Raw genomic sequence first — 27,801 nt, forward strand, 5'->3', positions numbered from 1 at the left:
AATTCACAGGTCCACTACGTATAAAATGAAAAAAAATGAAATGAAAAGAAAATGAAAATTAAAGAAAAGTGACGGTGTACTTGATGGAGGCAGCGCGCGCGGAGAGGACAGCCCGGGGACGAGAGGCGTCACCGGGAGGGGAGGTACCGCGGAAGGGGATGGGAGGCGCCCGGCGCGGGAAGGGGAGGCACCGCAGCAGCAGCCAACGGAAGGGGATGTGCCGTGACAACAGGTAGCCGGTGCAGGGAGGAGAGGCCGCGGGGAGGGTGCCGCAGCGACGGCTCGCGAAAGGAGGCGCCGCGGAAGGAGAGGTGGAGGCGCGGTGCTGTGGCCTGGCGGTGCAGGCGCTGCGGCGGCAGAGCGGGCGGGGAAGGAAGGGGTGCCGGAGCGGGGGAGGGAGGGCCAGGGAAATTTTGGCAGCCTAAAGGTGTCCCGTGGGCTTCTCAAAAAATTTAGCTAAGTCCCAACGGACTCCACCATATATAGGCTGCCATTTAGCAGGGGCGGGTGATAGCTAATGCTAAGTGAAGAAATGGATAGTGTAGTAGTGTTATTTGTCAATGAATCTTGGTTCTATTTCTGTTGTGTGGAATTTTTCATTTGGTTATGTTGAGTTGTGATCTATGAACTTAATATATAATGTGACATGTCTTATCTGTTGTGTGGGATCTATCATTTGGTTGTGTTTATGTTGAGTTGTGACATGACTTATCTGTTGGTTTATATATGAGACTTATTTTTGTGAGCAACGATTTATATTTTTGTGAGTTTGTTTCCTACCATAGTCACATTCAGGAAGGCGGTGAGGCACTATGTCAAGTGTTCTGCTGAGGATGTCCATGGTGCATTCATGCATCAAGGATTGTACCCATTTCTAGGGGCGGGCCATGTCATCACTCGCCCCTGGAAATAATTTTCAGGAGCGGATGATGTCATCATCCACCCCTGGAAATGGGGGCTATTTCCAAGGGCGGGTGATGGGATTACCAACCCCTACAAATTGTGATTTCCAGGGGCGGGTCACCCTATCTCCCGCCCTTGGAAATCGCCCCATTTCCAAGGGCGGATCATCTAGTGGCCCGCCCCTACAAATGGTTCTCCAAGGGCGGGTTGTATGCTATAGTAATGACCCCATTTTGTAGGTGCGGGTGGCAATTTTGCCCGCCCCTATAAAAAAACAGGGCGCCCCTACAAGTCGTTTTTTACTGGTGCAAGAGATAAAAAAGACACCAACTGCTATTAGGATAGGTGTACGTGGAATTGCTAGTTACATGCCGGTGACCTTTAGCCACAAAGATCACTTAGCTTGAATTTGTAAGCTTTCGATGGAAGATGAAATTTGGTTTTGATCTTCCTCCTCTCTATATAGCACCGTTCCAACACTGTTACAGGATAGGATTAGAGATTTTTTACCCTTGGGCTTAAGAGAGATGGCCGGGAGGGAATGATGTGGTGTGATTCATCTCAAATGACCGCAAATTGATAGACATCCCCTTCCGAGTCGCCAGCATCCCCCGTGTTGCTCCTTTGGGGCCCGAGTCACCAGCACCGCCGACCAACCTCCCAGCCGCTCGCCTCGCTGTCGCCCAAGCGGCATGCCGAAAGCCCGACGGCTGCAAGGAAGGCAGCGGCGAGGCTTCTCTCTTGAGGGGCCATCAGGCTTGGGCGCCCCATTTGCGGCCATGGTGTCTGGTTGCGGCTCATTTTTGGCACCCCACGTCCAGATCCACCTTGCCCCTAGCTAGATCTGCGGAGGGTGGGTGCACACCGGTGGTTGCCAGGCTCGACTAGCAAATTGACAATGCCATGGCTCAGGAAGACGGCGGCGAGCGTGCTTACGGCTGCAGGTCGGGGCATCGGCGGTGGGGCGGTGTCCTGCGTTGGCTTGGGTACTTGCTCTAGCAGCTGCACATGCCTGTCGTCGGCAACCGCTAGTGCCCGCCACCCTATCCTAGATTTGCAGTAGGGGCCAAGTGCGGAGGGTGTCGGGCCAGTGCTGTTGGCGGGCGGTCATGTGCTTGGCTGCGGTCATGTGCTTCGCCCGGATCTCCTTCCCCGACACTCCAGGGCAACGATGGTGGTCGGCTGGTTTCTTGGGCAGCGGATGTGATTCCTCTCAGCCAATTCCAGTGCCCCGCAGGTGGATCCCTCGGCAGTGGTCCATGGCGGCTCTTGGCGGACATTGCTCGGCTCCATGGAGGCAGCGGCGGCCGGCAAGGGCGCATGGGGACCCAAGGTGGACCGGGTATGGCAGTAGCCAGCGGCGTTTGGTGGCCGTCAGGGTGTCTAGGTTCTTAGGCGAAAGCCATGACTGGTGCCGGCGACGACAGTGCCATGATGCATCGTTCTCCTTGTGGAAGGCGTTGCGATGAGGACCTCAATCTCCAGGGATATTTTCCAGGTGAAAATTGAAGAACCAACTCGTAGGTTTGGACGGCGGCAACATCTTGGTGTTGCTTTCCTCTTGAGGTGCCGTTTTGGAGTCCTTGGGATGGCGGTACCAGATCAACTTGGAGGGATAGTGGTGCACAGATCAACTTGGAGGGATAGTGGTGCACAAGTTGTTTAAGTGCACTTGTTTTGGTTGCTAGATTGTCTAGTAGAGATTGACTAAGTGCAGTTTCTACGCGACTAGAGAGCACCAGGAAGCAGGTGGCCGTCAAGTACGATGATCCTAACTAACTTTTGAAGTTTCAAAGAAAATAGCAGATGTGAGGGATTAATTGCTGCACAAGGCACAATACAAGGTTGAAGCAAGAGCATATAACAAGTTTGAAGCTTAGTCTTTCTAGCTTTATTCTTTCTTAGTCTCTTTCTTTCTTGTTTTCTTTGTTCCTCGTTTTGAGACGTGAAGTCTAAGTACTCATGTATCTTCTGACTAAAGTGGTCGGATTTGTTTATTTATGGTCGTAGACATTCACGTGTGAATGTTCAATGTCGGATAATTTTCTTAAAAGAGAGAGATGGATGGGATGTGATGCGGGTCGCAGGCTCGCTGTGACGAACCATAGCATAGATATCGAAACTGGACAAACCAAAAATTAGTGAGGAGCCGATCGATCGAGGTGCATGGAGGGCCAGCCGCAGAGCCGAGAGCGAGGCGGGGAATGGCTATCCTAAAATTCAAACGGATAAATTTTAGCTGCCGGATGGCGATCCTAAAATTCAATGGAAATTATTTGGTTGACAAGAGATGGCAGGTACATCTTCTCTGTTGCATAGTCAAGGAGTCCTGTTCTTGTGTGTTGGAGCCTTGGAGGATCCGTGCTCGTGCGTCGTGCCTTTTCCCGCACAGGAGTGGTGTGCGGGTGTTGAAGCTGGTGGACGCACATGGCCGTTCGTGCCTAACCGCCACGCCGCATCTCCGGTTTATTTTCCTCGGCGGAAAGGCAACGGCCGCGCGCGCGCTTGGTGTTGTTGTGTTGACCTTGCTCCGTCCCTGGCCGGCGTCGTGTACGCAACGCGATGCAGCGCGGCGCGGCGCTAGCAACCACAGCCATGTGGTGCGATTCGTCGTCTTCTTATTCTTCCTGCCGCCAATCATTCCTTCCTTCCATGGTCGGGCGGGCACTCAGGATGTAGCCAGCCAGCCGGCCTGCCGCGCCCTGCCCGTGATACTTCACAGATAAGTGATAACCTGGGCTGGCTGCTCTGTTGTTTTCTTCGGAGGGAGAGACGCGAATTGGGAAGTGGACGACGGGCATGTGACGCCGACGGATGCGGGTCAGTGGGTGGAAAGTTCCAAAAGGTTATTGCTTTGGTTGGCTCCTGGCGCAGGCAGCGCTCCGGGCATCCGATTTTGATCGCCGGGGCTGAGATTGCTGCCGGCCATGGCTCAATCCAAACACGTCCCGCATTGCGCCATCCGGCCCATGCCGTCCGTACGCAAATTCAGTTGAGACAAAAACTCAGGGGGTCGGGTCGGGTCGCCGCAAACTCAGCAGTGCGTTATTCGCCTTTGCCGCCTGCGCTGCCTGGGTGAAGAACCGAAGATCAGTGGGAGCAGGGCAGGGCGCGAGGACATCCACGACCACGATGAACGCGCGGTGAATCCGCGTCCGTCCAAGTCAGTCCGCGTCCGTGGAACGCACAGTCATCACGAGCAGGGGTCGTCACGCACTGCAAAACCGGCTGTAACCAACTGGCCTGCACAGTGCACACCACGCAACACTACAACTAGCTAGCGCCGCCGCGTGCTCGGCCCTCTGCTACCCCGCGCCGCGCTTCGACTCGAGACACGCTCCGTCGCCGCGCACGCGTCTCCCGCTTTCTGAATTCCCTCCGCTGCTCCTTCCCTTCCTTTAATTTCCCTGCTCTCGCCACCCACCCACCGATCGATCTCCCTTCCCATCCCCTTCTCCCTCTTCTCCCCTGCAAACAACAGCAAGCGGCGCAGCTAGCGGTGCGGCGGAATGGCGACGCTGGAGGACCTGGGCGTCTCCGCCTTCATCAACATACTGAGCGCCTTCGTCTTCCTCCTCCTCTTCGCCGTCCTCCGCATCCAGCCCATCAACGACCGCGTCTACTTCCCCAAGCTCTACCTCGCCCACAAGCGCACCCACGACCACTCCTCCCGCTCCGCCGTCCGCCGCTTCGTCAACCTCAACATCTGCACCTACATCACCTTCCTCAGCTGGGTACCCGGCGCGCTCCGCGTGACCGAGCCCGAGCTCATCGCGCACGCGGGCCTCGACTCCGCCGTCTACCTACGCATCTACACGCTCGGGTACGTACGCCGCTACTAGCTCTTGATTCTCTTCTCCCAAATTCCCAATTCCTCGCCGCTGGTTCAAGAATTCAACTTCAAGAATTGCAATTCTGCTTGTTTCACAGTCGGACTTTTAGTTCGTTAGAGGTGCATCCTTTTCTTGTTTGTACAGATAGTAGATGCGATCATTTCACTTTCAAGTAAAAGAGTGCCAGTAAAAATGCAATGTTTTTCTTCACACATTTCCCCTCTTTTCTGTAGTAGCCAGCGAATTTTCCTTTTTACTTTCTTCATTTTCCTGAATTCCTGCAAACGGCGCCGGCATCTTCCTCACGAGTAAATGACGGTTTCGAGATTTCCCTGCCTTGCCAACTTTGCCTGCCTCTGCCTGGTTGGATGCATATGCGGGATTGCGTCTGGATACTGCATTCCTTCCAGCAAGTTGCTCCTTCGCATGTTAAACAATGCAGACCTTTCGGCCGCGCCGCTCGTGCTTGTTCCATCGTCTCGCGGCAAAGAAATTAGACGCCCGTCTTTACAGGTGCTCTAGAGATTGCCTGCTGAAACAAAGAAAACCGGCACCTTTTCCCCTTCCAAAAAGAACCGCAACATCTTTTCCTTCCAAAAAAGAACATTATTTTTTTACCTTCCACAAAAGATTTACACTTGCGATTGATTTTTGAGTAATAGCACAATATACTTGTTACTTACATGCATAAATGCTTTTATCTCAGAAGAGAGTAAAAATATTCCATCACTCATTGTTTATCCATGTGAGACTACTACTATTGTTTCTTTTTAAAAAAATACTGTATGCAATTGCTTGTGTTTGATTACATACATCTTGGTGATAATGTTGTCCTTGGCACGTTTCGGCTGTGCTGTTATCCCACTCGGTCGTGGTGTTGAAAATGGTGTCGTCTAATCTTGATTTGATCCGCACGATTCCTGGCTTTGTTTCAGGATAGCACAAACTTCTGTGGTTTTATTATTGATTTCCTAGAGCCTAGTTGGACGGTTAGTAGTATTCTATTGCTAGGTAGTGGTCGCCCACTACATGCCAACAACGCTTTCAGTTTCACGTTCAAGGGCCCGGGCAAACTTTGTGCCCCTGTCACTGTGATTGTAGCGGCGCCAAGTCACCAACTGGTGATTCTTGTTCTCTCAATCTGTGGGGACCGGTTCTTACAAGTTACAACTGGAGATGCTTTTCTTGTACTAGATTGGAAAACTTTGGACGAAAATTCATGCGAAAGGTTTCCCTTTTCGGGTTGCAACTGTGGCCGAAGATGGCATGATCAAAAATTTCATTTCACCTGGTGTCATCGTCGGGTCTCTACTACTAGTAATAAGAGTGAACGGGAGAATAACTCCACCTGTCTACCACCAGCACCACCACGGAGTTCATCAGTTATTTAATACGCAGCCTTCTACTTCACGTTTAGCCTTACACATGGGCAATGCTTTGCATCTACACAAAATGTGTGTGGGTAATTTCATCCTTAGTTTTAGGCTGTAATCTTGTCTTGTGGCCTTTACCCCTCCCCCCCCCCCCCCCCCCCCCCCCGCCCCTTATTAGGAGGAATATCTTTAATTGTGTTCCAAGAGAAGGATCGAAATGCTGCATTTATGGTCACTAAAGTGTCATCTTTGTGCCTTCAATAAAAAAAGGGTTTGTCTCAATCCAATATGCTAACGGATTTTTTTGTTGTCTCCTTGGCAGTCTCAAGATGTTTTTGCCCATTGCAGCTCTCGCACTGCTGGTTCTTGTTCCAGTCAATGTATCAGGCGGCACATTACTTAATCTAAAAAAAGATGTTGTTTTCAGTGATATCGATAAGCTTTCCATATCAAATGTAAACCCTGGATCCAACAGGTAAGAATCTTATGAACCCTAACAATTTTTGCTCCTTATACTAATACAAAGTTCAGAACATTTTCCATGCCTACAACCTACTTGGCTACTATGCTTGTTAGGTTGTAAGTTGTAACTATATAAATTATCTGACCGTTTTTGTTGCAATTCATTTCAGATTCTTTGTTCATCTCCTGATGGCATATGTGTTCACATTCTGGGTGTGCTTCATGCTGTATAAAGAATACAGCAATGTTGCATTTATGAGATTGCATTTCCTGGCTTCCCAGAAGCGTTGCGCTGATCAGTTTACTGTAAGTACATTGATGAAGTATGGTGTGATACACTAACCATATACATATGAACCATGCTCCACTGCATTTGTGATAGATAACTAAGAAAATAGTAGTTGAACACATGCTCTAGTGTGGATTTACTGAGTCAAACATGTACCGCGGTTGTGCTATAGCTTAATATATTCACATTTAGAACTGAAATCCAAAGTAGCTCTGTAGCATTTAATGTTCTTTCGCAATTCCAGGTGATTGTTAGAAACATTCCTCGCATCTCAAGCCATTCAACTTCTGAAACAGTTGACGAGTTCTTCCGAAGAAATCATCCAGACCACTATCTTGGTCAGCAGGTACATGGCCCTCTCCTTTGCTTATGTCTCATTCACCTTGCATTTTGTCAGGCATGATTTTTGTTCATTCTACTCTGTTTTCAACCAATCACAAATTATGGTTGTTGAGAAATGTGGTGATTACAAAAAGGCAAATTTGCTTTTTATGGTCAGCCTGTTTACAACGCAAATCGGTACGCTAAACTTGTGAAGAAAAGGGATAGGCTTCAAAATTGGTTGGATTACTATCAGCTGAAGTTTGAAAGGCATCCTGAGAAAAGACCAACTAGAAGGGTAACTTCTCCAACATTGCTTCTGTTCTTTGTTTCATTTGCTCACGTACCAAGTTGTTCAACCATGCTCACTCTATATTATGCTTGCTAGGAAATCCCTGAGCATGTTGATTTTTCCTGTGTTTCAGACAGGATGCCTTGGTTTCTGTGGCAGGGAAGTGGATCAAATTGACTACTATCAGGCTAGAATCAGCGAGCTTGAGAGGAAGGTAAGTCTGCAGTTCTTGATGATATGATCTATCATCAATGATATGCACAATTCTATAAGTATGTGGACTGTAAAAGTCCTCTTTATTTCTTGCGTGTACAGTTACGCAGGCTGTTTATTGTCTTGATATTTCAGATGGCATCCGAGCGCCAGAAAGTTCTCAATGACCCAAAAGCTATTATGCCGGTTTCTTTTGTTACGTTTGACTCAAGATGGGGTGCTGCTGTGTGTGCACAGACACAACAGTCGAAGAACCCAACCCAATGGCTGACTGATTGGGCTCCTGAACCGCGGGATGTTTATTGGCAGAATCTTGCCATCCCATTTTTCTCTCTCAGTATCCGCAGATTTCTGATATCCGTTGCGGTCTTTGCTTTGGTGTTTTTCTACATGATACCGATCACATTTGTGCAATCACTTGCCAATCTTGAGGGTCTTGAAAAAGTTGCTCCTTTTCTGAAGCCAGTAATAGAAGTGTAAGGTTTCTTTTCCTGCACATTGTTTCTTTTGCCTGATACTAACTACTTAGATGGGTCCATTTAATGATTTTTCTTATGCTTTCTTGATTGGTTTGCAGAAAAGTGGTAAAATCCTTCCTGCAGGGGTTTGTTCCCGGTCTGGCTCTGAAGATCTTTCTCTATATCCTCCCTACAGTTTTACTGATCATGTCAAAAGTTGAAGGCTACATCTCTTTATCATCGCTGGAAAGGAGGACTGCTTCGAAATATTATTACTTCATGCTGGTGAATGTATTCCTTGGAAGCATAATCGCTGGCACAGCCTTTGAACAGCTATACACTTTCCTCCACAAGCCTGCTACACAGTAATTCTCCTCAGACTTCGTTTCTTTTCCTGTATATTTATGAACCTAAAAGTTATTTTCTTTTGCTATTCAATTTATGCGAAACAAGTAAATTTCACTACTGTGTTCGGTTGTTAACTTCTCAAAGCTGTGTGATAAAGAGTTTCTGATGTAATGCATAGTCATAACCTGTAACATTGCATAATCTGTACGCAGAATACCAATGACAATCGGAGTAGCTATACCAATGAAGGCCACATTTTTCATGACGTACATAATGGTTGATGGCTGGGCTGGTATTGCAAACGAGATCCTTCGAGTGAAGCCTCTGGTGATATACCATCTGAAAAACATGTTTATCGTGAAAACGGAGAGGGACAGGGAGAGGGCGATGGATCCTGGTAGCATTGGGCTTGGAGAAAACCTTCCAACCCTGCAGCTGTATTTCCTCCTTGGGCTTGTGTACGCCGTCGTCACCCCCATTCTCCTGCCATTCATTATCATCTTCTTTGCCTTTGCTTTCCTCGTCTACAGACATCAGGTCAGATATTCTGATTGATGCCACTTTTCACCTTCCCAAGCCTGTAATGTCGAATGACACTAACCTCAATAACTCTCTCCTATTTTTGTTTGTTGTTGGTTTCAGATCATCAATGTTTACAATCAGGAGTATGAGAGCGCTGCTGCATTTTGGCCTCAGGTGCATTCCCGAATAATAGCAAGCCTGTTGATCTCTCACCTAACTCTGTTTGGGTTGATGAGCACAAAGGAAGCTGCTTTCTCCACCCCTCTACTCATCTTCCTGCCACTGCTGACAATATGGTTCCACAAATACTGCAAGAGCCGGTTCGAGCCTGCTTTCAGGAAGTATCCGCTAGAGGTGAGCCAGTTTTGGAGCAACATTCTTTCTTTCTCTCTGCTACGAGATAGCTCTGAAAGCCTCCTCTAACCGTTTCTTATGTTTGGAAATTGAACTGTTTTGATTTTTCAGGAAGCGATGGAGAAGGATAACATGGAGCACGCGTCAGAGCCTAACCTGAACCTGAAATCCTTCCTGGCTAACGCCTACCTGCATCCCATCTTCCATCTTTTCGAGGAAGCGGCGAAAGAGGAGGAGACGGTGGAGGTGAGGATCGACAAAGCCCAGAAGCAACAGCATCATCACCGTCAGGAGGAGGAGACTCATGTGAGGAGCTCATCTCAGTACCATGAGGAGAGTCACTTGAGAAGCACCCACGAGACGCACTACCACCACGAGGAGAGCCAATACAGCAGGAGCACCCAGTACCATGAGGGGATCCACGTGAGGAGCGACATGGACTCGCCGTCGCCGCCGCACTTCGTCTATCACTACGACATCCAGCCCTGAATGATACTGAAAAAGCAGTGGTCTCTAACTTGATTTTGGTTTTCCTGGTCCTGTGAATTCTTCTCTTAGTTACCTTACCCTTAAAAAGGATGCTGAATTGCCAATGATTGATGATTTGTTCGATGTACATGCTAGTGTGTAGTGTGGTAGTGACTGTAAAAGTAAACCCTGATGTGCCAGATGAGGAGTCAGCTCTAGTGTTGCGTATTCTATGAGTGTATCTCGCGCTGAATTGTGATTCTAGCTGATGGAGAGCAGAAGAATGAGAATGGTGTGTCTCGGTAGAGCAGCCCATCCTCTTCCTCGTGACAGTAGCATGCACTCATGTGTTGGTACCGACCAAGGTGGGTTGGGGACCTACTACATATACGGAACATACAGGTTGTGTTTGGATCCTTGACTAAAGTTTAGACCTTGTCACATCAAATCTTCGGATGCTTCGCTGCTAATTAGAAGGACTAAATATGAGCTAATTATAAAACTAATTGCAGGAGCCCTGGGCTAATTCGTGAGACGAATCTATTAAGCCTAATTAATCCATCATTAGCAAATGGTTACTATAGCACCACATTGTCAAATCATGGATTAATTAGGCTTAATAGATTCGTCTCGCGAATTAACCTCCATATGTGCAATTAGTTTTGTAATTAACCTATATTTAATACTCCTAATTAGTATCAAACATCCGATGTGACAGGGGCTAAGTTTAGCCCCTAGGAAAACAAAAGAAATAGGAGTACTCACATTTCAGGTCAGGGTTCATGCTAGGTATGCTTTCTTAGGCCACTCTCAATTGAAGTTTCATGGAGGGTTTCATGTGCATTAAATTTTATGCTACATTAGCAACTTTGCTGACTTGATAATATATTTACGAGGAGAGAGAATGAAGAGTTTCATCATCTGTGAGAGGAGTTTCATCCCCATGACACTCAACAGGCATAGTTACCTAGTTTCCAGTCTTGATAATAGTGCAATTTTGCACTAAGACTGACCTTAGGCTGGAAAGTTTATGTTAAATGATAATCCACAGATCTGAGTTTGGGAAATGATGTGAAGGTTCGATTTCTGTAGATTAAACTATGAATAAAATGATGCATCTAAATACTATTGATGTACATGCAGTTCTAGTTCCAGAATCTATGCCTAGCTCTAAGTGATCCATAGAATTTCTAAATTGGAGCTCTACCAAACGAGACATAAGCTGCAATACACATCGTGGATGAAGGGAGTAGGGGTGAAACGAACGTTCAAAGAAAGCAGAAAGGTTTACGGTTGGCAAACTAGCTCCACCTGAACCAATGAAATTTGTGGCTTGGAAGGACCTAGGCAACCGCCAGGTCGTTCGGGGACTTATAGATCAACAAGAAAAACTAATTGTATCATAAAATATGCTCTTCACATGTACAGTATTAGAAGGTAGTTTAGCTAACAAAATAAATGCTAACTTCTAATTATCTTTGAATACGTCAGTCAAACTATGGTGACCCACTTCATTGAGACGTATCTAGCTCGTTTCACGTGTCAAGATTTCACATGTTGAGATACTATATTTGAGAGAAAAAAATAGCTTTTTTTCATACACCAAGAATGAATTAAACAATTATATTCCTGACGATGCTCCAACTAATAATATAATGAACCTGTCATTAGGAGTCAGTTCAATGCAATACCTATCGCTGTACAATATAGTCCATACTAAAATAAACAATAATTGCACCAGTTATTAACAGTACACACCCCTAAACGTGTCTTTTAGGAGAACTTTAGTGGAAAACAAGTTGAGAGAATGGCATAACTTAGTCGCAGGCGTCCATCTAAATGAAAAATAATGACATTTTCTTTTGGGATCAATACCAAAGCAGATGCTTCATGGTAAGGTCTGTGTACAAAGCCTTAATAAACCAAGGCACAATAACTAACAAAGAGATTTGGGATATGATGCAAAATAATTCTGATGACCGAGAGAAGGGAGAGAAGAGGGTAAATACAAGAAAATGCCACTTGCAGGGCAGGAAGACTAACGATAAACAAATACAAGGGAGGTAAGAGGGAGCAAAGGGAGGGTAGCGATGAAGAATCCACAAATGTTTCAAGAACGTGGGGCTGGCGAACCAGCCTAGTGGGAACCAATGATGATTGTGGCTTGGAACTGCCTGGGACTGAGCAAACCCTAATTATCTTTGATCATGTCTGAGTCAGCCACATGGTGATCACTTCATTGAGACGCATTGAGTTAAAAGTTTCATGTGTCAATATTCCACAAATTGAGATACTATATCTGAGGAAAGTAGCTTCTTTCGTGCATCAGGAGTGAACAATTATATTTCTTATTACTTGATGGTGCTCTAGCTAATAACGCGATAAACACGTTGTTAGGAGTCAGTCCATGGAATTCCACTTATATTGTAAGCCAATATGGTCTACTTATTTCACTGCTAGGACAGATGCCGTTAATCGTCAGGGGCTCTCACCGTTGCAGAAATGTACAGCGGTTATTCGTCAATTGGCCAATAGTAGCGCCGCAGATCGTCTAGATGAGTACTTGAAGATTGAAGATTAGTGACACTACTGCATTACAGGTGTTGAAGATGTTTCCCAAAGGTGTTCTTTCTGTTTTTGTGAAACAAATATATTTGAGTCGACCCACTGTGGCAAATATTGAGGGTTTGCTCAAAGTTACTGAGAGTCGAGATTTTCCTGCCATGTTTGGGAGCATTGACAACATACATTGGTAATGGGAAAGATGTCCCAATGCATGGAAGGGACAATTCACTCGGGGTGATTGAAAAGTTCCAACGTTAATTCTTGAGGCCGTGGCTTCGCATATCTTTGGATATGGCATGCATTATGGTCAGCAGGAATCAGTATAACATAGGTTACTATCTCGCTGATGGAATATACTCGGAATGGACTGTATTTGTAAAATCAATAAGAATGCCCATTACAGACAAGGACAAGTTATATGAAGAGCATCAAGAATTGAAGAGAAAGGATATTGAACGAGCATTTGGTGTCTTGCGATATCGGTGGTGCATTTTGAAGCGACCAGCAGCTATATGACCAAGGAGAACTCGAGAAAGTTGTGCTAGCATGCATCACACTTCACAATATGATAGTTGAAGACGAAAAGGAGGAGGATATTGAAGAAAATCTTGATTTGAACGAGCTTCCAAGTATATCGATTGTTGAAGAAGCAGAATTCTCCCCCGAAGAATGTGCTACATTTGAAAGAGTGCTAGACAAGAATGAAGATATTGAAGATCGATCAGCTCATTTCCAACTTAAGAACGACTTGATTGAGCATATTTGGCAAAAGTATGGACAGAGATAAACTAGTAGCTCAAGTATGAGATATGTTTTTTAACTCTATATTATATATATGCCATCTACTACTATATGATGTATGGGGAAATTAAAGTGAATTAATTTATCTTTGCGTCCCCTATATGTTTGCTAATACCATATTTATGTATGCCTATTTTGTTTGTTACCACTCAGTGTCGTATGACTATAAAAATGAAAATATTCAATTCAAAGAGGCGCATCTCGTCTATCTACTATTTGAAAACAATTGCAAAACACTACACAATTCTTATGGAGCAGTAGATCACAACATCATCCAGTAATTTAATGGTATGGCTAGCTTTGGAAATAGTGAAGTGAAACAATCACCTGCTTACTTAATTCGTTCGATTTTCTTGAAAAGGGTCTATCGGAGCAAATTCTATGAAATATTGGCAAAAATGTAGGTATGACTCGTAGAGTCCACATGACATTGCTTTTATTTCATGTAATATAGCAAATTAGATCTAGTTTTGTGGGTAAAATTACAAGGAATCTTGTTCGTAACAACAATTAGCTAGTGATTGGATACGGTTTTAATAAAGTGGTGTTAGTTTGACCGGCCAGAAAAAACTGGGCAGAACGTTTGGTCCCTGTCCTACTATTTTAGCATTCATTCTGTTTGCAACAAAAGTTTTGCCGGCTAATTAATTAAAATTTGGCAGTTCGAAATGGAGAGTCAGTCAAATCGCCGGCCATTTCTTGGCTGCATGTCACTCCCTTATATACTTTGGTCAATCTAATAGCAAATCCTATGTTTATAGTTTGTAAAGATTCCACGAACAGTTCTTTGTAATCTAAGCTTTCTTTTATTATTTCATAGACGGCCATAGTATTCAATTCGTACATGAAGCGTTTAATAGGACACGGGTACCCGTTCTTGCATGAGAAATAAACCATCTCGTCCTATCTCCTCCTCTAATTCTATTGCCATCTCGGCGAATCGCTTGCATGTAGGATACTTAGTACGATCGAAACTATTCTAGCCGCCAGGTTAGGACCGCCGAAGCCGCCCCTGCTGCCATCTAAATTGATTTCTAATTAAATTGTTTTTCCTTCCCCGCGCATGAAGAATTAGTCATCGTAATTGTTGATTTCCTTCCCCGCTGATGAAGAATTATTAGTCACATGGTGGGACTGTGGACTAGTATTTATTCCAAAAAAAAAAAAGACACCGAGGACTGCAAAAGCCGCCGCGCACGAAGATTTGCTGAGATAGGCAGCATGTACAGTACAGCAGCATTGGGTTGCATTTTGCCTTTCTGACTGGCCAGCTGGCATGAGTTTAATCTGTTGCATGAAGCGTAAGATTCCTCGTTGGTTCCTTTCCCAAGCTTGAAGCCGTCGCCTTGATCCACCGAAAAGTGGCTCCGCATCGCATCCCAGCCGCAGAATCCTGCCTATTTATACTCGGCCAGGCAAGTGCTTAAAGTGCAGCGAGAGTCCAACACCGACACGACACCACGTGAAGCAGAGATCACCACCACACCAGTGACAATGCAGGACGGCGTGGCGGCCCACGGCCCCAACAACGGCACCGCCAATGCCGCCGCCGCCACCACCTTCTACTCCGCGGCCTCCGGGGTTTACGCGAGCACGCACCCCGCGGTGCGCCTCCCCGCCGACCCCTGCCTCTCCCTCGCCCCGCACGTCCTCGCCCTCCTGCCCGCCGCCGCCGCGCCCGACGCCCCGGCGCTCGTCGACGCCGCCACGGGCGAGGCGGTCTCCCGCGCGGGCCTCCGCCGCCTCGTCTCCGCCCTCGCCGCGGGCCTCCTCCGCCGCCACGGCCTCCACGCGGGCGACGTCGTGCTCATCGCCCTCCCCAACTCCGTCGCCTTCCCCGTCGCGTTCCTCGCCGTCCTCGCCGCGGGCGGCGTCGCCACCACCATGAACCCGTACAGCGCCCCCGCCGAGATCGCCGACAGGGTGCGGGAGACCAGACCGGCCCTCGTGCTCGCCGCGGCGGACAACGCCGGGAGGCTCCCACCGCTGCGCGTCCCGGTCGTCCTCGTGCCCGGGACCTTCCGTCCCGCGGACGCCGGCGCCCCCGGGTTCGCGCCGTTCCGCTCGCTGCTGCTGCTCGATTCCGACCTGCCGCCGGCCCCGCCGGTCGGCCAGGACGACGCTGCCGCCATCCTCTACTCGTCAGGGACGGGCGGCCGGAGCAAGGGCGTCGTGCTCACGCACCGCAACCTCATCGCCACGGCGGAGCTCTTCGTCCGCTTCGAGGCCTCGCAATACGCGGCACCTGCTTGTGACAATGTCTACCTGGCGGCGCTGCCCATGTTCCACGTCTACGGCCTCTCGCTCTTCGCCGTGGGCCTGCTCACGCTCGGCTCCACCGTCGTCGTCATGAAGAGGTTCGACGTGGGCGAGGCCGTCAAGGCCATCGACAGATTCGGGGTCACGCACTTCCCGCTCGTGCCGCCCATCATGGCGGCGATGGTGCACGCGGCCGAGCCACCGGCATTGAGTTCTTTGGTGCAGGTGTCGACTGGTGCAGCGCCGGCAAGCGTCAGGCTCATCAACGACTTCGTCAAGGCTTTCCCCCACGTCGATCTCATTCAGGTGCCTGCCTACCCCACTCTTTTTAGAGTCGTGTGAGAAACATTCTGCAATGCACTGTAAACTATTTTGCAGTGCATTGCAGAACCGGTTGACAGCCAACCGGCCACATACACAACTGCTTTCTCGCTATCTAGAATTTCAGCGACATCTGTCAGGCATAAAAGGCACGCTACAGAGTACTACCCCCGACAAACAGAAACCTTCAGCGTGACTAACCACTATATTCAGGCTACAAATCCATAAGGCATACATCATCAGCAAGGAACAACTACTCCACCTCCCTTCCTCCTGTTTTGTGACCATGGATGAGGTGTGATTCTAAGACCTGTTAACATCTGCCTACTCCACTCACAGTCACAGTAGCTTATCCGTTCGTGCCTACGTACTGATGAAGTACTGACGTCTGATGGGGACTTTGTTTTGGTACCAGAGTACATAGCGGTGCACAAATCTAGTAGGAGTCAGTTTTCTTATAGGAGACGATTTCAGTAGTTTTGACCATATGCCCTGCTCTGAAATGTGGAGCTTTTTTATTGGAGCAAATGTTCAGTTTTACTCAAGTACTCAAGAGGAGGCAGCCATGCAAAATATTTGCAGAGTGCCAAATAGGTGAAGAAAAATGTCGAGTACTCTTTTTAATCCGATTATCCACAACAGTTCTTATCGTGCCACTGCACGATAAGAACTGCACGTATTCTCAGCCCTCCAATTCCCTGATCAACAGTCCAAATTCGTGCTACAGTGTTGATGTTAGAGTCTGCCATGGGCAGGGGCGGAGCTGGGCCAGCCCAACACCTAGGGCCGCTCCAGGGGCTGATTTCGCTGGCTAGACCGAGCCTTCGTACAACAGTATACTACAGTGTACAAAATTATGGGCCGAGTACGGAATGTGTGACTCGGGAAAAGGATTAGGATATGGTTGTCTGGACTCTGGATAACACTGATCCACACACAAAATATGATGATGTGCCCTTGTTCTGAATTTTGAAGTTGAGTTTCCCAGTTGGGCGTTGGCATACTTGATCACCTGTCAACGTCACTTGGTGACGCGTACTATTGAGTACAGCAGAGGGCTTTACAAAGATTTTACTCTTTCTAGAGCAAAGGGAAAGGATTTTACTCTTTTCCTTAAAAAATCCCAAAAATCAAAGATAACTCCGAAAGAAGCAGACACTTGGGGACTCATGGTTCTGGAAATGGATTGATTTTCTGATCTTTACACAGTGCGAGTACTTACTATACTGACATAAACTCTTCATGTCACTAACTGCATCTGAACATGTATCCATCTTTCAATGGCGTTTAAATTTGAAGAAATGAAATGCCAGACTGGAATCTGTACCTACAAACTGTTGGAGTAATTATTCTTTTGTAAACTTTGTTGCTTCCTAGGAGATTATCTTGGATGTACTGTTTTTTGTGTTGCTGCTGAGTCACAGCAGCATTTTGTTCCTTTTGCAGAACTTCTTTAAATTCTCTATAAGGCTGCTGCTTTTTTCGTTCTTGAACAGAAAACCCCATACTGAAAAACTCTTACCTTCATGCAACACAATTTGTGCACAGGGTTACGGCATGACAGAATCTGCTGCTGTAGGAACTCGAGGCTTCAATACTTCAAAGCAGAAGAAGTATGCTTCAGTAGGACTTCTGGCTCCAAACATGCATGCCAGAATTGTTGATCTGGAAACTGGTTGCTACCTGCCTCCAGGTTCTTGTGGGGAGCTGTGGCTCCATGGGCCAGCTATAATGAGAGGTACAGTATCATGAGCTTAACTGTTATACTTCGTCACTTCATAGAAAAAATGTTTAGATGTAAATTAACATTCAAAGGCTTGGGAATTCTTTCAAAGAGATAGGTTGGCATATTGCTAATTTTCGATAAATAAGTCAGGCCTGACTGTGGTTATATCTTCAGTGAGCTGGTCATTGAAGATCATTATAATATGCTTACTTATGTACTAATGATCTAAATCTACAGACCTCACTATTTTGCAGTGGTAAGCACATCCATGTAGACTTGTCTGCCTTTATCAAGCACTGATTTCGGATCTAAATCGATTGGACTGTTGGTTGAGTTTATGTACTTCGAGATTGATTGGACTGTTGATTTAGCTTATGCACTTTGATTCTTCTCTCCCTTAACTGAGCCTACTCTCTGGTCCGATCAATAATACTATTTTCTGTATTTTCTGAATGCCTCTTCGATTTGTTCATTTGTATTTCGATTCTTGTTTCTTCACAGGTTACTTGAATGATGAGGATGCACATGCAATGAACAATGGCTGGCTGCGAACGGGTGATGCTGCTTACTTCGATTCAGATGGTTACTTGTACATAGTAGGCCGCTTGAAGGAGGTGATCAAGTACAAAGGATATCAGGTATGCAGGCCCGGCTGAAGTGCTCTGCTTTTGCCATTGTTGCTGTGGATATCGTGTGGGAAAGCTTTGGTTGTAGTAACAAATTGTTGTTCCTTTTTTCTGGCCATCAGATAGCTCCAGCTGACTTGGAAGCAGTTTTGGTCGAGCACCCAGAAATTGTAGATGTGGCTGTTACATCGTGAGTTTCTAACTTCGCGCAGTCCTGATATAACTTGATCTGCATGACACGCGTTTGAACCTAATTCCATGAAATTTGTGGTTGAATGATAGTGCTGAGGACGAGGAAGCTGGAGAGGTACCAGTAGCTTTCGTGGTGAGGAAATCTGGAAGCAGCCTTTCATGTACGGAAGTGATGGAATATGTGGCCAAGCAGGTAAAGATAATACCAGACCACACACTACGCTCTGTTGTTTCTTCTTCAACATGACATGCTGTCGTAGTATAACATGGAGTCTTTCTCGTAGCCATCAAATTTCAGGCACGTGTCATAACGAATCTACATATATACAAATACATGTTGCTTTCATCAAGAAAAAGGACTAGTAACTAATAAGACAGATATTAGCAAATGTGAAAATTGAGGCTGTGGTTTGTGGTTGCGTGCATGCTTCCCACCTGTACAGCAGTGTTGTCCTCCTGCTGCTGCTGAAAGCAGCGTCTTTGCCCTAGCCATCAAATTTCAGGCAAAGCGTTGTAAGTTGTAAGAAATGTACATATATACAAATACATGTTGCTTTCACTAGAAAAATGACTAGTAGCTAATAAGACAGATATGATATTAGCAAGTCTGACAATCGAGTTGTGTGGTTTGTGGTTGCCGTGCATGCTCCCCACCTGTACAGCAGTGCTGTCCTGCTGCTGCTGCTAGAAGCTGCCATGCATGCATCATGCATGCGCTCTCAATCAGTCTCGCGTAGCAGCACATCCGTATGGATGGCAATGTATAACCAACTGGGAGTGTGAGGTCAGGTGGTTTGGCAGCAGCAGGCTAGCCTCATACAGCATCATGTTAACATCCCAAAGAATTCTAGGCTTTCTTCTATTCCAAAGAATCGTGTGATTAACACGCCATCTAGTAAGTTCTAACAGGCCAGGCTGGCATGCACTCCTACTTTTGTTGACTTGGAGAATTGGATTCCCGTTTCCTTGAAGAATTATGCTCCTCCTAGCTGTTCCTTGGAAACCTTTTCTTTCATAGCTAAAGAAGGGGTTGCAAGAGAAACCAAACCTGGCTTTCGTCTAGGAGTCTGTTTCTTCCCGACTGTATCCAAGTAATGCGACCATGCATTAGATTATACTGGTAATATGAACCTGTAGGCTGTGGTTGATGGAGTCATCGGTCAGATACCGGTAAGGATGGAACTAGTGTATCTTAAGATGGGCTGATGGGATTGGACTGTAATCACTGTCGTGTATGCTACATTGACGCCTGCCAATACCATCTATACCACTACACCTTTTGGTTAACACTGCATCCTGGAACGACATCTGCAGACGGTATTTGTTTTCCTGAAATGAGCTTTATGAGGTGGCGATGCAGGTGTCCCCGTACAAGAAGGTGCGCAAGGTGGTGTTCGTGGAGGCGATACCCAGGTCGCCTGCTGGAAAGGTGCTGAGGCGGCTTCTCAAGAACTCTCTTGCCGCTGGTGACGCTGTTGCCGGTCCGACAAGTCATTCCAAGTCCAACTCCAAGCGCCGTTCGAGACTGTAACCGCAGGCACGCAGGCAGAGAGGAACACGGTCAGGCTGCGGTAGCGCCTTCAGCTTGACTTGAAGCTGCCGTCGCATGAATACGATCTTATCTATCGTCAGAGTAGGGTATATCTGTAGATGAGCTTGTTATAGTTAAGTTACATCCATACTGTGAGTGAGGTGTTGGTTTAATTTGGTCGATTCATTGAGCTAGTGGAACAAATGATGTTATCCATTTCGTGTAACCCAAACGACCTTATAATTTTTTTTCTTCTTATATATTCCGTTCCATTGCTTCAGTTGAGGAATAGAAGGTTTATTCATCGTTTTGGAAAAGTCAAAATCTGTACACGGTTGACATAAAACTAGTCAAATTACAGGCATGCATATGATTAGTGCACAGAATCGTTTAAAAAAATGTTTGGCGCACAGAAACCAAACAATCAGGCTTATTTTGTTAGATGGTTTCACATTGTATTGGTTTGGTAGCTATAAATCCCATGAAACATATTGTGAGAAAAGATGGCCAAATAAAACAGGCCGTACGTTCTTATTAAACGACAAGGATTGGAACGCAATGGATGTTTCCTGGGTTAATTTCGTTGATGGAAAGTCGCAGTCATGCATGATCTTCCTTAGGCCGTAGCGTGGAAGGTTTCTAGAGAAGGAATAGATGCCTCAGGGCGCAGGTTTCTTTTTTTTTTTCTGACAAGGTCGAACGCGGAAAGAATATGCGGTCGCTGCTGCGAATGTGCTCCCGAGTCGGAACACGGTCAAGAAAGCCTCGCCCGCGCGCGGGCGGACGGGCGGGCGGCAGGTGTTGGTTGGTCGCTGGCTTCTCACACCCAGTCTAGGCGGCCACCATGCATCTACCTTGATGCTGCCGACGGTGCTGTACTTCCTTCTTTCTTTCTTTCTTTTTTTTTTTTTGCCATTCATATGTGAGTATGTGACTGCATGCCATCATCTACTAATGTCAGTGACTCATATGTCCCCTCTTTATAAATGAGAATGAGTAGCTACAGCTCCCTCCGACCCCCATTTAGAAAATTTCCAGACACATTAGTAGTGATGAGAAATGTCTGTATTACCTATAATAACTAATATTAATTGTGATTGAAAATCGTTTTCTGAATCTTGAATAAATGCATGTGCATTGGAACTAGAGAAATAACATCAATTGATCGTTTGATTGGTTCTACGCACTTCTCCATATGTTGACCCACAAAGAGTGTCCATTTAGAAAATTTTCAGACACATTAGTAGTGATGAGAAATATCTATGTTACCCCTAATAATTAATATTAATTGTGATTGAAAATCATGCTACCAATTTAGTTTTCTAAATCCTGAATAAATGCATGTGCATTGGAATCATAGAAATAACATCAATTGATTGTTTGATTGGCTCCACACGCTTCTCATATGTTTTCCTTATTGGTGTGAGTATTGCTTTAATTAGATGATGGAGTTAGAAGGACCTTTTTGTGGCACAAATTTTAGAGTCCATTTACGAGCGGAGGAGTAAATCGAAATCATAATTCCTCACCTTAATTGCTTGTTGGTCAGGCAGGCAGGCCATTAGTTAAGGTGGTTCGATGGGATCAAAAAACCGGCGCCGACCTGCTGAAGCTGGGGCAGCTCAGCTAACACCGACCAGTGCATATATTTCTCCTCTTAGCTTCGGTTTGCAGCAGGTCGTGCTGCCGTCGGAACAGGAGGAAGCGAGGCAAGTCAGACGCAGAGAAGCAGCAGCAGCGTCATGGATAATTGGATATCCTGTATGTCTACTCGCCTACGCTGCTTCGAGGAACTCCGATCCACAGTCCACACCGCACCCGGCGCTACGGCCGGTATCTGATCGTGATCAGCATAGTAACAGTGTGACGACCAATCGCCACGGCAGGCAGGCTGTGGGTGGGCCGGCGGGGCAGAGGGACTGACGACGAGAGGGGGGCAGGCCGCAGGCCGACGCCTTGCGATTGTGCGATCCTGACACGTACGAACACGTGATGCGGGCACCGAGCACGATGCGCACACGGCACACGCGCTAGGTAACCGTCCAGCCTGGCGCATCGTACGCTTACGTGTCGGCACGGCACCTGCCTCTGCCTGGCTGCCTGTGCGGTGACCGGTGATCGCGATGGAGACATCCTGCCCGCGTGATCACACCCACGGGCCACGGGATCGGACGGCACGAGCCCGGTGTGCCTTTGTTGGAAACAGCAGGTGTTCTTTTTTTAGAAAGATCAAGCAGCAGGTGTCGATCAGTGGATTGAGCTTAGCACTTTAGGCAAACGTCTCAACCAAATTACTTATTCCCATCAATTCTTTTCGAAACAAAGTACAAACACATAGGCTAAAAAACATGCGCGTACACCCACCACTACGAACATAGGCACACAACCCTACCTTTATAAGCATCTTCGAGAGACTGAGCCAGCATATCCTCGACATTGACGAAGTCACCACTGACGCCTTGCTATCGAGGGGCATGTTGCCTATCACTGAAAGCTCAATGCTAGTTAAATCCTAAAGTAAATCAATGAAAATGTGAGCACCGGTGCTGAGTTGAAGACTCGAACCCTGATGGACAGGTTCCACCATAAGGAACCTTACCAACTGAGCTACACTGGTTCGTATTAATATCAATAACTTGTTATTTGAAGGATTAAGGGGTGTTCGGCAGCACTCCACTCCAACTTTTTCAGCTCCACTCCACAAGTTTACTGTCCTACACGTCTAGCTCCATCAACTCCATCTCTAGAAAAAAAAAGTTGGAGTTAGGAGCTAGATCTATGTTTTTTTAACATATACCTCAAGGGATCTTATTTTAAACCTCCACATGGAAAGGGGTGCTCCAAAAATATTTATTTTAAACCTCCTCATGGAATTGTGGTAGTTACCTGCCGTTACTATTGGTTTCACACATGCCGGTTCGCGAAAGAAAAAAAACGAATGGTCCTCCTCCTGTCGCCCCTCCCTTCGTTCTCTTGTCATTTTTCCCGTTGTGCCGCCACTCACCGACGGCCGCACACGCCACCGCGCGCTGTTTGCCGCGGTCGGGGCCACGCCTCCGTCGCTCAGCTCGACGATGTTAGGCCACCGCCGCTCGCTGGGGCCAAGATGCGCCCCTCCACAGCTTGCCGGGGTTGGCCGCATGTGCCTTCGCTGCTTCCGGGGTCGAGGCCGTGCCCACGCGCCTTCGAGCCTGTTCGCTTCAGCTTATAAGCCGGCTGAAAAGCTGAAATTGCTAATTTGTTGTGAGAAGAAAATACTGTTTGGTGCCTGATAAGCCGGCTGAATAACCTGAAGCGAACGGGTCCTTCATCGCTCGGCTCGTCGCGGTCGCGCTGCACTCGTTGCTGCTGTTCTGCTCACCAGGTCGGGGTGTGGCCGGGGCCGCGGCTTGCCGCCGCCGCTCACCGGGGCCAATCCGCGCGCCCCTCCGCTGCTCGCGGGGCCGCGCCGCATGCGTTGCTGCTGTTCTGCTCGGGATGAGGCAACACGCAGACCCGGTGGTGCATTGGAGCCAGGGGTGGCGGAGACGTAGTGACGGCTGATTTTCTGGAGGGTCGATCCGATGTGCTGGGAATTTCTGCAGATATTTTCTTCCGTAGCTGTGTAAAGTGTGCAATCTGTGCTTTGTTCAGCGCTGCCACGGCCATCAGCTAGTTTTGTTTATTCCTAATATGATCACGGCTGCAGTTTCTAGTAGCATTTGCACATACCAGCGAATAGGAACTTGGTTGCTTGCCGGTGGTGACGACGGCGAGAAAATGAGGAAGAGAAACGGAGAAAGGAGGAAAGCCTGACAAATAGGCCATGTTCTCAAGGATATACTTGGAGCTGTAGCCACACCATCAGCCAAATACGTAGAGGTGCTCCATATTTTTTTTGGAGCATCCAGGTGGAGCTCCTCTATGATGAAGTTGGTGGAGTGGAGTTAATTTTTTTGAAGTGGAGTGCTGCCAAACATCTCTAAAGGTACTTCAACATATTACCAATCCTATTCTTATGACCCATTTAGCACGACTCTAATTATACGGAAATAGTTTCGGCTCTTGATATTTTTTATGTAGTTTTTTCTTGACTCCGACTTATTTCGCCGAAAAAACAAAAAAATTTGGTAGAACGATTTTTCCTATTTTTCAGAACAGACAAAAGAGATCAAATGTCCATAATATTCTTTTCTTTTTTTCTCCCTTCTTTTTTTCCTCCCTATTTCTTTTTTTCTCCCTATTCTCCATTATGCGATCCTTCTCCCATTTCTCCCATTCTCCCCTAATAATTTTGGATCATTAGGGGGGCCATGGCCCCTGCAAGTTCTTCTGGTTCCGCCACTGTATGTATGTAGGTGATTCACTCCTCTCCCATATCCAACGGTTATTTTTGATGATCTATTGTAGCAATGCTCATAGAAATGAAAAAAAAAAGGTATTTGTAGGGAAGAAATATATTATTATAAGTACGGGTGAAGATGCTCGGACTATTTACCTGCCTAGCTGCTGGTGTTGTACCGATAATTATATGCTTGTAAAATTTGAACCAACGACTGTTGTTGCGGTTACTGTACTTTCAGCTAATCGAAGTTACAATTAGAAATTTATAAATATTAAAATAACCTATAATTCAGTGTGCGAGTGTCATCCCACTTTGGCCAGGGCCCAGGGCCGCCAGGGCTGCAGTGCCAGTGCAGATGTGCACACCGAGCACTCGTAGTACGTGTGTGGACTCGGATACTATAGAGTACCACCAAATACGGCCATGTACGAATACGACACGGAGAGGCCCCCCATCGCGGGCCTCGCATGAGCGCGTGGCGTCGCACACGCGGCTCCCTCCGAGTCCGCACCGCACCCGATCCGCGACCCTTATAATTGACGCGCCTGCGCGCGGCCTCGCCTCCCCTTCCCAGGAAGGGAAACCGGGCACCCAGCGGGACTTGACATCCAGAGGGAGACGAGACAGACCCACCACCCCCTTCCCTTCGTCTTCGTCGCTGCCGTTACCGGAGGCACAGAGAGAGATGGCGCGAGTCTCCAATGCCAGGAAGAGGCAGGGCGCCAAGCCCGCGGCCGCCGCCACGCCATCCTCCGCCGCGGATCCCGCCCACAACAACACCACCAGCAGCAGCGCCAAGCAGGCCGCCGGGAGCGGCGACCGCCCCGTGCGCGTCTACGCCGACGGCATCTTCGATCTCTTCCACTTCGGCCACGCCCGCGCCCTCGAGCAGGCCAAGAAGCTGTACGTCCTCCGCCCCCTTCTCTCTCTCCCCTCCTCCCCAATGGAACGCAACGATGCATAGATCCGTTTCTGTCATGCCCCTGTGTCCTCGCGCGCCGCCGCATCCGTCGATTCTGCTGCCGCGGGCGGGCTCCGTTAGATCTGGACGCCAACGATGCCGTGCGCCCGCCTGCTCGATCTCTCGCCCCTTCCTTTCCCGTCTCGTATCGCGCGTAATTGCGCGTGCGTGCCCGTCACCCCACCCCGCCGGGGTTGACGTCTCAACCCCCTTCGTCAACTGGATCTGGATACAGTTTATGCCTTGCGTGCCATCTATTCATGCTAGCTTCGCTTAATTTGCCGCTGATGATGCAGCTGTTACCATCGTTAGCAACACATAATAATCGCATCCAATATGTTTGTGACAACTCGCAGGTTCCCCAATACGTATCTGCTCGTCGGATGCTGCAACGACGAGCTTACCAAACGCTACAAGGGAAAGACCGTCATGACCCAGGAGGAGCGATACGAGTCCCTGCGCCACTGCAAGTCAGTAAATCCAGCCTTTTACTGCTCTTTTACGGCAAGCTTGTTCAATTCAACCAGCTACTCTTGTTTATGATGTCAATTGCAATCATATTCTCTGCAAATGGTACTAATTGAGTCGTCGCACTCTTGCTGCGAAATTTGTGTTACTGTTTCCTCAAATGCTTACGTATGTGTGTTCACCTGATCTGGTTACCCATTCTATGCTCCTTTTACCCCCAACACTCAAGCATGTCCCTCATTACAACCTATTCTATTGAATCAACTGGAAATTGAAGGCGCTGTAAATTTGGGCCTGCTGCATCCTACAGCCTGTTTTGTGACTTGTCGTTGACCTTTTTTTTTATGAGTCTGTTTAGATTGTTTTAACGACCTGAAATTATTAGCAAAAGCTCTGTTAAGCCTCTATGATTTTGCTAAAGATGATATATCTTCATAGATAATAGTGAGAACCAACCAGTGCAAGTTTTAAAACTGTGATTCACTGAATGAAATTTAACCCTGCTCCTTCCACTGATCGTCTGATATCTATCTACTACTTTTAGGTGGGTCGATGAGGTCATTCCTGATGCTCCATGGGTTCTCACACAGGAGTTCATTGATATACATCAGATTGACTACGTTGCTCATGATGCGTTACCGTGAGTCTGACTTTGCACAAGACCTATTTCAGATGTTCCCGTTCCTCCCTCGAAACAGTTCAATTAACTATTATACCTTTCTTGTTGCTACAGCTACGCTGATACTAGCGGGGCTGCAAATGATGTCTATGATTTTGTAAGTATCCTTTTTATAGCCAAGTAAATGTTAAATGCATCTTTCCTTTGCTTCCAAACTGAAAATATTTCTGCTGATATTATATTAGGTTAAAAAGATTGGAAAATTCAAGGAAACAAAAAGAACAGATGGGGTTTCTACTTCGGACCTCATAATGAGGATCTTGAAGGACTACAATCAGTATGTCATGAGAAATTTAGCACGGGGCTACTCAAGGAAGGATCTAGGTGTGAGCTATGTCAAGGTTAGACGCTTTCTGATGGCTCATACTGAAGGAACAGAGAATTCTTTTTTGTGGTTTTGCAAGTAATAACATATATTCCCCTCTTATTATTTCCATCAGGAGAAACAACTGCAAGTTAATATGAAGATTAATAAACTGCGAGAAACTGTGAAGGCGCATCAGGAAAAGGTAATGGTGTTACTCTGAGACTGATCAGTACTTGTTCAGAACTAGATTTACTACTTTCCTTCACATGGAAGGCTACACTTGCTTTCATGGAGTTTTACTGATATCTAGCTTTGCATACCTTACAGTTGCAAACAGTGGCAAAGACTGCTGGGTTAAATCATGATGAGTGGCTTGCTAATGCGGACCGCTGGGTTGCCGGTTTCCTGGAGAAGTTTGAGCAACACTGCCACAACATGGTAATATGCTTTTCTAAGAATGTGGTCTTGCCAAAGCTAGCTAAATGGAATTTTAAACTAGTTAGATTAGATAGGCGACAAGTTAATACTTGTAACAACTGGGGTAAATTTGCTGGCTTTCAACTCAAACAGATTTCCTTTTAATTACTGTACTCAGGAAACAGCAATCAAGGACAGGATACAAGAGAGGCTGGGGAGACAGCTGAGCAAAGGAATGAGCGCTGGTCTTGTGCAGCAACCAGTGGCAGCCTAAGTGTGTTGCTGCAGTGTAGATGAAACCTCGTGTACCTGCTGTCAGTCTAGAGTGAAATGGACCAATGCTCCTCAGGTGGTGTGTGCATGTGTGGTGCGGTCACATGGAATGCGGATGCTTGTAAGAGTGCAACGCAGTTGCTGAGGCGTTTTTAGTTTTGTGATGCAAATGGAAAGCCGTATACAAATGTCTATATGAGAGGCGTTTGGTGTTTTGGCATCATTACGGACATGTTTATTTTGTACGTAAGGGGGTTAGATTAACCTTTCTGTAATCGATATTGGTGTTTATTTTGTGGCTATATATATTATATATTCCATCTATAATGGGTAAAGGCAACATTCAACGTAAACTCGTCACCTGTAATGTTGATCTTCCTCCTCTCTGTCTAGGAAGTAGGAAGACTATGAGTACCCAATTCTTATGTCCAAGGGCATTGACGATTGGGTGATGCAATGTGCAACTATCGCAACGGCCAGGTGGAGCACTTAGCTTGAGGGCTCAGTCAGCTTTT

The 27,801-nt window shown here is 46.9% G+C and overlaps 3 protein-coding genes across 3 annotated transcripts; all 3 read left to right on the top strand.

Moving 5' to 3' along the window:
* The first annotated feature begins 4,171 nt into the window (after positions 1-4,171).
* Positions 4,172-10,064, top strand: LOC117839577 (CSC1-like protein At1g32090). The gene is made up of 11 exons (XM_034719950.2): positions 4,172-4,726; positions 6,432-6,584; positions 6,742-6,877; positions 7,105-7,206; positions 7,360-7,479; positions 7,607-7,687; positions 7,822-8,162; positions 8,264-8,509; positions 8,705-9,029; positions 9,135-9,368; positions 9,480-10,064. The coding sequence occupies exons 1-11, from the start codon at positions 4,413-4,415 to the stop codon at positions 9,855-9,857; spliced, it is 2,430 nt and encodes an 809-aa protein (XP_034575841.1). The 5' UTR covers positions 4,172-4,412; the 3' UTR covers positions 9,858-10,064.
* A 4,554-nt stretch (positions 10,065-14,618) lies between these two features.
* On the top strand, positions 14,619-20,137 carry LOC117836725 (4-coumarate--CoA ligase-like 3). The gene is made up of 6 exons (XM_034716203.2): positions 14,619-15,767; positions 17,331-17,520; positions 18,010-18,146; positions 18,257-18,324; positions 18,417-18,519; positions 19,687-20,137. The coding sequence occupies exons 1-6, from the start codon at positions 14,697-14,699 to the stop codon at positions 19,855-19,857; spliced, it is 1,740 nt and encodes a 579-aa protein (XP_034572094.1). The 5' UTR covers positions 14,619-14,696; the 3' UTR covers positions 19,858-20,137.
* A 4,600-nt stretch (positions 20,138-24,737) lies between these two features.
* On the top strand, positions 24,738-27,639 carry LOC117838696 (choline-phosphate cytidylyltransferase 2). Its single transcript, XM_034718825.2, has 8 exons — positions 24,738-25,084; positions 25,499-25,612; positions 26,155-26,250; positions 26,344-26,386; positions 26,475-26,630; positions 26,730-26,798; positions 26,924-27,034; positions 27,192-27,639. Exons 1-8 carry the CDS (start codon positions 24,867-24,869, stop codon positions 27,285-27,287), a joined length of 903 nt encoding a protein of 300 aa, XP_034574716.1. The 5' UTR covers positions 24,738-24,866; the 3' UTR covers positions 27,288-27,639.
* The last annotated feature ends 162 nt before the right edge of the window (positions 27,640-27,801 follow it).

This window comes from Setaria viridis, chromosome 9, assembly GCF_005286985.2.
Source record: "Setaria viridis chromosome 9, Setaria_viridis_v4.0, whole genome shotgun sequence".
NCBI classification, from domain to species: Eukaryota; Viridiplantae; Streptophyta; class Magnoliopsida; order Poales; family Poaceae; genus Setaria; species Setaria viridis.